This window comes from Penaeus japonicus, unplaced genomic scaffold, assembly GCF_977035675.1.
Source record: "Penaeus japonicus unplaced genomic scaffold, GWHDUDI00000001_assembly GWHDUDI00000013, whole genome shotgun sequence".
Classification (NCBI taxonomy): Eukaryota; Metazoa; Arthropoda; class Malacostraca; order Decapoda; family Penaeidae; genus Penaeus; species Penaeus japonicus.
The window spans coordinates 26,229,176-26,241,675 of NW_028234415.1; the positions used below are offsets into that span (position 1 = coordinate 26,229,176).

At 45.3% G+C, this 12,500-nt stretch overlaps 1 protein-coding gene across 4 annotated transcripts in view; it reads right to left on the minus strand.

Moving 5' to 3' along the window:
• Window positions 1–12,500, minus strand: part of RhoGEF3 (Rho guanine nucleotide exchange factor 3) — a 336,003-nt gene that overhangs the window by 13,272 nt on the left and 310,231 nt on the right. For 2 of the 4 annotated variants that reach the window (XM_086543334.1, XM_086543332.1), the window contains exon 9: window positions 3,946–3,984. The exons of the other annotated variants lie outside the window; for them this stretch is intronic. In XM_086543334.1, the coding sequence (XP_086399460.1) occupies window positions 3,946–3,984 (39 nt within the window). The remainder of the gene's footprint in view (window positions 1–3,945; window positions 3,985–12,500) is intronic. 4 annotated transcript variants of the gene reach the window in all.

Here is a 12,500-nt window from a genome sequence, read left to right on the forward strand (position 1 = left end):
AGAGACACGCCGCCTTCCCTGGCGTGGGTGAGAACCCTTCCACACGGGAAATAAATACCTGGCGTTACATCCACCTACTCGAGGTGTGTGGGGGTGATAAATGCCAACAGCCCCGCCGCTGAGAGGTCGGGAGAAGACCAGGGATCGGGCTTTTAAAGAGGATAAAGAGAGAGAGAGAGAGCTTTTTTGTTGATTGTTATCTTTTGTAGCTTAAGAAAGTGAGGGAAAAACTCTGAATTTATCAAGTGAGAACGTCTCCGAGCAAGTAAATACCTTTCCAATGCGTGACTGACTGATAAAAAGATACTGAATCAGTCTACTTTTACGCAAAAACAGCTATATCACGCGATCGTAGGAAGCTTTACGAGTCATACGCGATGCTAAATTGTTTTCCTGCCAACCATAACAAGATATTCATACCTAACCTCATATCCTCGAGCATCCGAGAAGCTAGAGTGAAGAAATTGAATAACCCTTTATCCCTTATCCTTATTCTCATTGTCCTCCCCAGCAGGATCGCCGAGTAGGACCGCCGCTCCTTTGTGCAGGTCAGCGGGGATCCCTTCGGCCGACCCACCCAGGGGGCGACAGGCGTGAAACACAACCCATATGGTGGTCACCCAGGCGCTACGTGGGTCAGGTCAATCTCTTTTACTAAGAATTCTCTGATATGTGGATTTTACAAACATTTTGGCAGAAGGAAACCTAGTATAGAGTCAGAGAGATGGGATCATAAGCCGATATTAACAGATAAATTACGTAAAAGGCTGAGTAGTCATTGCGATGTTTTTTAGCCCCCAAGATATCACACGGAGTCGCGATCTGGAGGAAGTGGGCAATTATCAAATAAACACCGGTTCGCCGAGATCCAAAACCGCGTCCCATTTGTTTTCCCGCGAGGAGAGACTCACGGCAGCTGAAGTGGATGGAGAAGTGCCGTGCGACCCAAGCCTCTTCGCGACCCAGAGCCAAACGAGGCCGAGAGTAAACAACAAACAGGCTCTTAAGAAGCAATCCATCACAGAGGACCAAGACCCGCGAGACAGCATAGGACGCGGCTCCCTTACCCCTCCCTCCCTCAGCCATCCCTGTCGAGTGCCAGTGACCTTGGGTCCCGCTGGGTCAACAGGGGTCACGGCACTTCCTGTTAAGATTGGCACCGTGACCTATCGGGGACCTGACGAACCTCTGACCTTTGCCGTCGTGATCGCACTGGACCATTTGATGCCCCGAAATTTGTAATATTAGCCGCCATTTGCTCGACAAAAAGGCTACGACGGATAGAGTGAGATCCAACATGTCGAAATTCGAATCCACTGCGTCTCCCAAGATTTTTTCCCCTCGCGCGTTCAGCCTGTTCTGTTTCTTTGCTTTCTACCACCGCTGAAAGGGTTTATCAGAAATTAGCATATCCCAGAAGAATGCTTGCGCGCATTCGTGAAAGCTTGGGTAGATATAGGTATATGGATGAACTAGTGAAGAAAGGAGAGAAGGAGCTAGGGAGAAGTAAAAGAGGGAGGGAAGGGGAGAAGAGAAGGGAACCATATGGCTCCGAGATCGGCAGCGACGGCTTTAAGATCCATCAAGATTTCCTGTCTCACACACGCTCCTGTGGACGGATCATCAATCAGCCCTTCCAATCAGCACTCCCAATCTCAACTCGTGCGCGTTGAGGTACGGACTCACGTGCACACGCCCTGACAAGATTTCCGGTATGACCTGACCTTCCCTGCTCCAAGACCAGGTCGGAGGAAGTGTTTGCGTCTGATCGTTTGAACAAGACTCGCGTTCGCCCTTTCGTCATTCCCCACATTAGCATTGTGTCACCCGACCCAACAGGAATCCACCGCGTAAACACACGCTGCATCCCCGATAATAATTCCCTCTCGAATGTTCCCGAACCTATCATCTGCGCCATAAAATGAGACGTCATTATATCCATTATATCTAAAATACGGACATTCGCTCGTCAGCCCCAAGCTTTGCGAGCAGCGAACCGGCGAACCGGCAAATCGCGCGTCCATCCCTCCACATCTCCCCAGACTTCCCCGCCGCCATTGCATGCTTCCTAGACTGCAAAGCGCGGTTTAGTTTAATAACTTCCAATAAAAAAAAATAATAATAAAAAACTACTTTAAAGTACTTTAGACTCTTCAAAACATGTACAGAAAAACGAGTCCTTGTTTTATTCTTATCTACTTTTTCGAGATCGCGTAATACAAGAGAGCCTACCGACCTCTCGCCCAGCAAACGCAAAATGAAGGTTTTCATCACAGTGACAGAGCAGCCTGGGATACAGCAGGTCGTGACGAGCGAACTGAAAGTGTCACGCAGGCATCCAAGGTGTCGCACAATTAAGACAATTAGCTCGCTATTAGTGCAACAATGGCAAAAGCCGACACGGTGCACAGAGCCAGCCCTTGCCAGTCGCCACGAGAGCCGCCAAACCGTGCAAGTGACACACTAAACAATACGACGAGCAGCCGACACCCAAGAGTAACAGCTCTAAATGTTTAATTGAAGACGTGTACGTGGATATCAACATCAGATGTAGGTCACGAGGCGCTTGGGTTCCTTTCCCCTGTACACGCCCGCGCTCTCCACGGCCGGAGTACTTTACGTTAAAATAAAGGCATTACGGGCGTGAATGATACGAGAAATGTGAAGGGGGGAGCGAGAGCGTGGCGGGAGGGGGTTCGGAGGGAGGGAAGGATGAGGATGCAACAAGCGGAATAACTTTGCAGCGGCCAAGTAAAAGTCTCGGATCAATATGTCGCCCGCGGGCCTCGCTGGATCACTTGAAGGAAAATCAAATTGGAAGACAGTCTCCACTCCAGAAGCCTCAGCCGCCATTGTCTCTTATAAGTGATGCATATTATACAGTGTTTTCTTTCTAAAATAAACCGTAATCATATATCTACGCGTCTGTGCTGCTAACAGTCGGTAACGAGTTAAAACGGTCACACTTGGGAGTACTTCCTACAGTAGTACACGCAAGGTAAGAGCGTGAGCTGGTGCAAAATGGGTTTCTATTTCGCTTTCCGATGATTTGACATTTTTTTCGCGAAACGTTTGGAAAGCAGTCGTCGCTGACATTCCCTCCCCGCCACCACCTTGCACGGATAGCATTTCAGTAGCATTATTTATCTAGATCAACTAATACTCGATTCGAAAATGCAATACTTCCGATCTTGATATATTTTGTTGCCTTGTTCGGTTGTGAACGAAAACTAACTATCCACATCCAAGAACTTATACATGACATGGATATAACGAAGAACCTTGTACATTACCCGAAATAAAAATATATTTACACACAGGTTCTTACCGACGGGCTCTAATGCGCTCGGGGCCTCTTAACAGCCTATGCAAATTAAGCAACAACAGATTCTCTAGCCTCCTTGATTGACTGATAAATACGGTCTGACGCTTTTGCTCTTGTACAGTTTATCACTAATTTAATCCCAAAAATCGCTTTTTACATTTAAAACGAATTTCTCCCATAATACAACGAAGTCTTACGTAAAAGGAACACAACCGAACTGTAACTATTTCATACGTTTAAAAAAATCCGGGCCAACACAAGGTACAAAAGAGAAAATAAAGGAAGATTCATGAAGGGTTTTCGAGTCTCGAATTATTCCAAGTTCCCGAAGCACTATCATACAAGAAGCCCAAAAGCCGTAAGGGCGAAAGATGCGTCTCGGTCTTGAGCTAGAGCGACCTTACGAACACCGTGTTGAATGACACTCCTTTGTCCCCAAGAGCCTCTCCACACAAGGGCCAGCGGCTAGAAAGCTTTGTTGGTGTAGTCGCGAACGCAGATTTCCTGTCTTTACTGATTACATTCCTTTTTTTATACAAGAATGCGCATCCTCTTGCCCATTATTGCAATATAAATGTATGCTATCAGGTACTTGAGAATCGTGCGAGCAAATACGTTACCTCCGATACACGAACTTGGTCGTCGGAACCCACACTTACCTGTAATGAAGAGAAAAAATCATTAATCGAAGTGTTTCAGACAGTAATGATAAATGGAAATAAGAAGGGTGGATATCCTACACACACACACACACACGCATCAATAAAGCACACAATTGACATTATAACATTCCAGATCTTAATCACACCATTCTTCCACAAAATCCAGCGCCGCCAATTAGCGGAGCCAAAGACAAAGAGCGGATGCCACCGACCACATTCTCGCCTCTAAAATCCAGCTGAAAGGAGAGCCGAAGAGGAAATAGGAAAACACCTGAGCATCGGAGTCATTCAGTCACAATAATTTCTTTCGGAAAAGGATTAAAGTCACTCAAACGCAGTCGTAAGGTTGGTTGATTACAACCAGGCCACGCCCACACAAAGAACTAGGCCATAGTGTCAAGCGACGGTACAGTGCACGCACAGCACTCTGGGGACGCAGGCAGATTAATCAAATCAGCTGTACTCGGAATCGTCTGACATAATGACAAGAGTTCGGTAAACTATTCTTAAACAAAAGGGAAACTATTCCATCGCACATAAACTGTATGCCGTTGAATCGAATAACTCGCCGAGTCCGGTTTTAGTGGCCATCAATTAAGCTGTGCATAGAATCCCTAGATTTGAAGGTACTTAATCTTTCCAGTTGTACAGATGACAAAATAATGATAAATATTTAAAGAAAGAAATAATGTATTGTTTATTTGTTTTTAGGTGTCTGTGTAACCATCACCCAAACAAAGGAAATGTTTAGTCTACACCGTTCTTCGGCAAAACAAAGTAAAAGGCTTATTTCATCTGTCCCTTCCGCAGATCTACTCGGATCTGAATTGCTCACCGGCTACATTATGAATAGCGAATATTTTACACTTTTTCATAATCAAGCTAAGTTTTTTTTAAGGGCGACGCCCGCCAGCCGCGTCTTCTAGACAGAGTACCTTCTCCCTGTACGACACCTGCGCCTGCGAAATGGCAGCGCTTGAAGCCCTCCCGCTTAGAATCAATTTCTACATATGCAACAATTGAGACATCAGCTTTAGTGCATTTACCCTGAGAGCCCATCTACCAACCATGCACTGACATTGTATGGCACGGGACTGACCTTAAGGCAGGTCCTAAAAAGCGATCTCTAATCGATTTTTTTTTTCGAACTACTCAGACCTCGAAAAGCTCAACGATATTTTCTCTTTAGATACATCCCTTCGTGGCATTAGATAAAAAACAATAACAAGAAGAAGTGCATTGGAAATAATATCCGACCTGGTCTTACACAGTGCATCTTCGCCCTGTCCCGGGGAGGAGTGAGATCAAATGGCTTGGAATGTAATCACATATGCTCGACCGTGCTTCACGTGCGGTGAGGCTGGTCTGCGCACGTGTCTGATATTCACGCTTCCCCAGCTGTTGTTACCCGCCACCACCCTCTCCCTCCACCTTCCTCGGCCTACCTGCCCCCCCCCCTCCCCCTGGTCTCCTTCATCTACCAGCCCCTCCCCCACACCTGGGACCCCCCATCCAGGTAAACTGGTTCCCGGTAATTTAAGAGGATTATTCGCGTATTTTCCAGACGACGCGAAAAGCTTGACAAACACACGCATAGACTATATACACACGTACAGAAACTAGCTCAGCCTAGTATGAAGCCCGTGCTTACTTTTCTCCGTAGAAAAATAAACTCGAACAACATAGGCCTACTTTTGTGTTTTATTCCACGGAGCTGGGCCGTCCCACTGTGCGAGCATTCCGCACAGTGAATTCCTTTGCAGCGTCTCTCCTTCATCCCTAATCAGCTTCCTCGGTAGTTTTGTGAATGTTTCTCCACTACAGCGAGATTAATTTTGTTGTTCAGAAGCGCTGCCGCCTCGAGTAGCAAATTGGGTCGTGTGACCTCGGCTGCGCCATCGTAATTACTAGCCCGGGTGAGCCGGCTGAATTTAATGTCGGTTTAATCTTCAACACCCAGTGTGCAATCCCCCTATAAAACGTACGCATAATAATACAATACAAAACTGCAAAATTTTATTGATAATCTCCGAATTATTATACTGTGGGCGCGAGTCTTTTCAAATCCATATTCCCCATTTGTTTTGCAAAAATAATACTTTTCTAGACATCCAATTAAGTGTCACCTCTGAGAACACCGTCCCTATTCGGAGATAAACATACGCGATCAGAGCCTTGCAACAGCAACAGCGGAAACGAAAACAGCGATTACCTGGCCACCACACCTACAAAATCCCCGCCCATGAACCTCGTACTTTCCTTAACGAATACTCTCCCTCGAGTTACCGTTTCGAAAGCAGTTTCTCCCCGGAAGTGCCATCGTCAGCGTCACTGCCCCTGGGAAGCGCTGGCTCTCGATTCCCAGCACGTCCAACGGCGAGCTTATCTGAGCGTGCCAGACCCGAGACTTATCCCCCCCCCCCCCAGGTGAGAATGGGAGCCTCCTCATCCATCGCGAGAGGAAAGGAATCTTCAATGGAGCTCGCTCTTAAATTACCTTCGCGTCGGCGAATATTCCAAATGTGAACCGGCTGTGGGGGATTCTTACAAGGAGAAGTTCCCTTGCTTGGTCTGCTATCCAGATCAAACGACACACACACACACGCACAAATATACAAACATGCACATGCAAACCAAGCAAACAATAGAAATCATGACATGAAATCTTCATCAGATTATTCCTCTGCAAAATCCACCGATACCAGTTAGCAGAGCCACCACACAATTGCTAAAAGATGAAGAAAAAAACACTGAACCGAGACTATAAAAACACTTTTACAACGACAGATATTTCGAAACGTTAAGCGGCTGTTTGAAATTCCTATAAAGAGAAATCCCCTCGCTATATTTGCTATCAAGATAATATGGCTAAAAGAAAGAAAGAAACGCCACTACAAGTCCCCAACCGAATCGAGAGTCAAGAAAGCCTCCTGACCCGGTGTTATTTACGGCTTCTATAAAAGCGACCAATACTGCGACGCTTGACCGAATAACTGGAGAATTACGTGCAACGGACGGGGCTGTATGTAGCATGCTCTCGGGTTCTGACCTTCATCCGTTCTGCAACGTCTCCCGCGACCCCAATGCGACTAAAAGGAATGCGAAAATGGTCATGCATAATATTTTTTATCATGCCTTACTTCATTTTTTCGCCTCCTAACAAAACTAATAATATTACTACTAATACTAATAATAGGAATGATAATGATAATAATAATAATAATAATGATAATAATAATGATAATGATAATAATAATAATAATAATAATGATAATAATAATGATAATGATAATAATAATAATAATGATAATAATAATAATGATAATAATAACAATAATAATAATAATAATAATAATAATAATACTGATAATAATAATAATGATAATAATAATAATAATAATAATAATAATAATAATAAAAACAACAATAATAATAATAAAAACAATAATAATAATGATCAAAATCACTAACAATGAAAACCATACTAATATTAATGATAACACCAACAACAATATCATAATAATAATAGTAAATAATAGTAGTGAGAATCATGATGCTACGAAAAATAAAAGTAAATAAACAAATCCTAAAGAATAAATAGTGATACAAAAAAGTAGACGAGACGAGGTAGCTCTTTGAATTGCATCCACACCTCAGTTAGAAAAGCAAAGCTGCGGGAGGCGAAGCGATTAATTCCGAGCGTCTTGTGAGGGTCAGTTGAGGCCAGGTCACCCTTCGCGCATTACACCTACTCATGATAACAATCAACTGATGTTTAATCACCCCCTTGGATCGTTACGAGGATGTTTTAAGATAGGGATTAATCTGTCTTAATGATGCAATGCAATGGTTCAATAACGGGGACTAACACAAGCACCTGAATGCTAGGGATGGGCTGTGAGCGCGTTCTGGGGTTTGCAAACAACATCACTGAAACCGGGTCATTGAAAAATTTAGACGACACGACCCTTGCTCTTGTTATCTCTGTATGGAAACATGGGCCATTTATGTATTCTCGCAGTATCCGACTACATTCACACAGACATTGCCATTGATTAAATGGCAACAGTCGAGAAAACATAAACGGGAAATCACATGCAAACATATACGTTCCAATGCAATCGCTGATTATCATATTCATGCCGAGGTTGCGGGCTAACCTTTACGTGTATATTTTTTGTAAAACCGGCTGACATCGAGTTCAATAACAAGGCAGAGAAAAAATAGTACTTTTGCTGCTCTTTTGAGGATAATGTTTTCCTACGATTTATCGAATCTGTTTGCAGATCTCGATCTAAAGCTGCGAGTTTAACTTACGGAAGATATTTGCAGCTTTCTCTTGCCGGCCTTGAAGAATGACCCGACGCCTCGGAGCAGCATCCGCACCTTGGACTCGCTGCGCTGCAGGTGAGGCCCGTCGGCGGCTGACGGGAGATCCACCGCCGAGTGGATGAAGGCGGCGGAGAGCAGCCGCGGGGAGGAGGGCGTGCTGCGGTGGCCCCGGCCCCACTTGGGCGAAGGCGTGTTCTCGCGGGTGCTGGACACGCTCGTGCTCACCATCATCTCCGACGTCTCCTCCAGGTGGCTCGCTGGCTTCTCCTCCATCATGCAGTATTCCTGCCACTTGTCCTGCGAGACCGTGGACACGCGGTGCTCGCGGGGAATGATGGCGGATATCCTCTTGTTCCTCCCTCCCAGCGAGGGGACGGGAGCCTCGCTCGCACAACACTTGGCGGACATGCTCTTGCTGCGCCCCCACCCGCCCATCTTCTCTCGAACTACCGCGCTGCAACTCTCGGGCTTCGTGCGGCACATTCCGTAGCTGGAGCAGTGCGAGTCTCTAAGCGCGAGGGGGAGAAGGACCATCATGGCTGCAGGCAAACATCACAACCACTATAGCTAACCTTCGCTCCCTGTAACTTGCACGCAACCTCCGTAGAAGGGCACAACCTCAGGAACACTTTCACAATCAGGAGAAATGTCGTTAACATGTCATAATGACGTTCGATTTATCGCAGTGGGAAACACTTAACAGATCAGTCGTTCCACAACACACACTTCAACGCGCACCTCGAGCCTAGCAAAAAGAGCACATCACAATAAATCCCACACCGCGCCGACGGAGAAGAGCACCACGACCCTCCGTCCAACTCACGGTGTCACGAACAACTGACCAGAAACTCCACACCTCTGACCTAGCATCCTCCCCCCCCTCTCCCCACCGACCCAAGACCTCCCCGCGTGACCTCAGCCCCGCCTCCCCAGACATGCCACGTCCCTAAGCTTCCCGGCTCACACACGACGCTGGTAAACTGTAAGTCCTGAGCACCCCGAGCACTTCAAAATAATTAATAATAATGTCCAATTGGATTTTCCAAAATCAAGATCTTATTCATTTATTGATGTTCGATTTCGTCGTTTTCATCTTACCAAGGAATCGTACTCACTTCTGATGATTCGATGATTCTATCGAACCAGCCCCAATGCCCCTTCATCCAAATCAACGCGGACGATTTTATCACATACCAATTTCCTTGACAAACAAATTCCAGGAACATTTTAAAAAGCCATTAATCACAGTAAATACAATCCTAGGGAAGGCCTACGACCACCCTCCTTCACCCCAGCCTTGGAGTCCCCTTCCCTCCCTCTTCCCCCCGTCTGGCCCCGCCCACAACCCACCCCTACAATGAATGGTGGATCACCCTAGCTGACCTGAGTTCTGGCCACGTGCAGCCTGAGGAGGTTTTGTTGTCTAGACGAAACTCATTCTCGGTGGAATGTTGTTTTTGTTCGATTCTATTCATCCCTGAGGTATGTAGAGAAAGAAGAAGAAGAAAAACATCTGATTTTTTTTCGCTACGAATCGCTGAAAATCGATACATGTAAAGGATTCTTTCTTCCTTCGTAAAAAAGTTGCGAAATGTTCGTTGTGATTACGAGCATGCACATATCCCGAAAACAGGCAATACTTATCTCATTAATTCTTTGGAATAAAAAATCTATAGAACAAAAAAATATCTCCAAACTATCTCCTACCAAGACGGTAATTTTTAAAAAATAGAACCATAGCCCCTACAGCAAACCGCAGATTTAGTTAGACTTCTTTGGAGAAAATGTTCATAAACTTGTAAATCCCTCGGGTGTAGCCACAGGGGAAAATAAAAGAATCATAAGCTACTCCTAATCCCTGGCTAATTAGGGACTCTCGCCCCTACATCCCAGTCGCATCTCCGGACCCTTGTGTCTTCAGCATCAACGTCATAGAGGTGAGGATCGCCTGGCAAAACGCTTGTCACAGAGGCGGTATTCCTGGGCACGACGAGCAGGTGAGACGGGCGGCGACAAGGAGCTGCCGATGAGGACAGACGCAAAGACGGAAGTGACTTCGATTTTCCTGGACTCCAAGAAATGTAAATTTATATATTAAAAGACCATTAAAATTAGTGCGCTCATTTGTAGCTCGTCCTAATGAACCATATAATTATTGTTGCTGTCATCGTTAATAACATCTTCATATAATTATTACTCTGTCGAATATTAATACTCATCATCCTTATCCTTATCGCTGTCATTATCAAAATCAAGATTCTTCTTGTCGTTTTATCATCCTTTTTATCTTTGTCCAAATCTTCACCATTACTGCACAGTCAGGACCCCACATGCAGAGCGACACGAACCACCTGCCGCCCCAGCTATTTTCGTCCGCCAGTAAAAGATTCTAAAAAAGCAGACACCCAACGCAGTGGCTCATAAATACGTGACGATTCACTGGAACCCGAGTTTAAAGTGGTGTTCGTGATGTCGGAAATCCGATATAAGAAACAGTGCGGTTTGATGCTCTCGCGGCGCCCTCGCTCATCTTGCCGGGCGCGGTCGCCTCCCCGGGTGTGACATTACACGAGGCGGTGTTGTTGTTGTTGCTCTCCGCCTGGCCTCGCACTTCCGGATTTGCAGCCTCGTGACGAAGCAAACTGTGGCGCCGTGTGTCCTTAGCGCGGAAATTGGTGCAAGAATATTAATCCCCCTCCCCTCGGTGGTGGAATTTCCCTCAATGGCTTGACGAGATTGCGGATGCCAAGGCTGATGATCATGGCTCCGATTTGGAAGAAACTCGAAAACTTCCGTTAAGCTGATAAGCCAACTTTCTTTCGCACAAGTTCCGTCTTCGTTCTATTGGATATCTCACGGTCGGAAATCATATACTGTATAAATACCAATCGTTCTATCAACTAATCAAAACTTAATAAACTCCAGAATGAAAAAAACCATTTATTCGTCAACAACTGGAAAATCATTCACTCTTTGTATGAACTTCATCAATTTAAAATCACCTACTTTACTATCCTGCTTGGCGATGAAAACCAGGAAACCTAGAGAACGGTTAAATTAATCACGTGACGCTGTATCTGGCAATAATTCCCTTGATATTAAACATTCACAAGTAATCAACAAACACAGTGATATTCAGATTACAAATGCGTTTACATCGGAGTCGAACATGTCATATACATAAGTTAATGACTGACAAAACACTACCATGTTGGCACAATGGTAGAAAATCCTACTATACACAAAATACGTTTATTTAGTGTGCATGTTGTTGTTTTTTTACCGAGAATGAATGTATGATGCAACGTGAAAACAAGCTGCAAAGCCTGACAAGAAAATGACAACATTAAGGAGAATTGCAACACGGGGAAACCAAATGCAACATCCAGCTATGCAACGCGCATTATCTTCCTACCTGCTTGGAGGAAGTAACCAGATATCTCTCCCAAGCACACAAAGGAGCATCGCCGTGCCTCCTGACCCCGGGAAACAAGAGGTGGAAAACATCAACACCTTCCAGGGAAAGAGAGATAAGATCCCCTTTGCTACATGTATACAGAGGCGGGGACGAGATAAGGGGCGTGAAAACTGTGGTCCCGAGAGGTCAGCCCCCCTGCCCTGAGTGTGAGGTGTAAATAAGGGGGGTGGGGCATACACCTGCATGCACCGTCTACACCCACTGCACCCTTTTTCCTAAAACCATGGACCCCCCGTGTGGTTGAGTAGCCTAACCGCCTTCACATGCTATATGTTCTCCCGACATGCCAATATCTCATGTCTGCAATACAGTGTCTGGCTGCTTTGTCATAACGCACTGGACCAATTGGCCCCCTCTGTTTGCACAGGAATTATGGCATGAGATGGACTGCGAGGGCCAGATCTAAAGCAGATTTATGATGCTGCAACTGCTCTGAAGATGTTTTGAGAAACTATTAGCATTTGGGATGAATATGGCCATAAATCCATTGCTGCAGTGTAATAAATTTTGATTTCAGTTCCCGAATGACTTTTACGGCACGGTACATATGCTTCATATTTCAGTTTTATATGCATTATCCATCTAAACTCGACTGGACTACCCACAAGCGAACTTCGTCTCCATTCTATACAAGCATGTTTCTGCAGCCTGTAATTAAGGGTGCTCGCCCACATACATAGCATATTAACAATACTACACACAG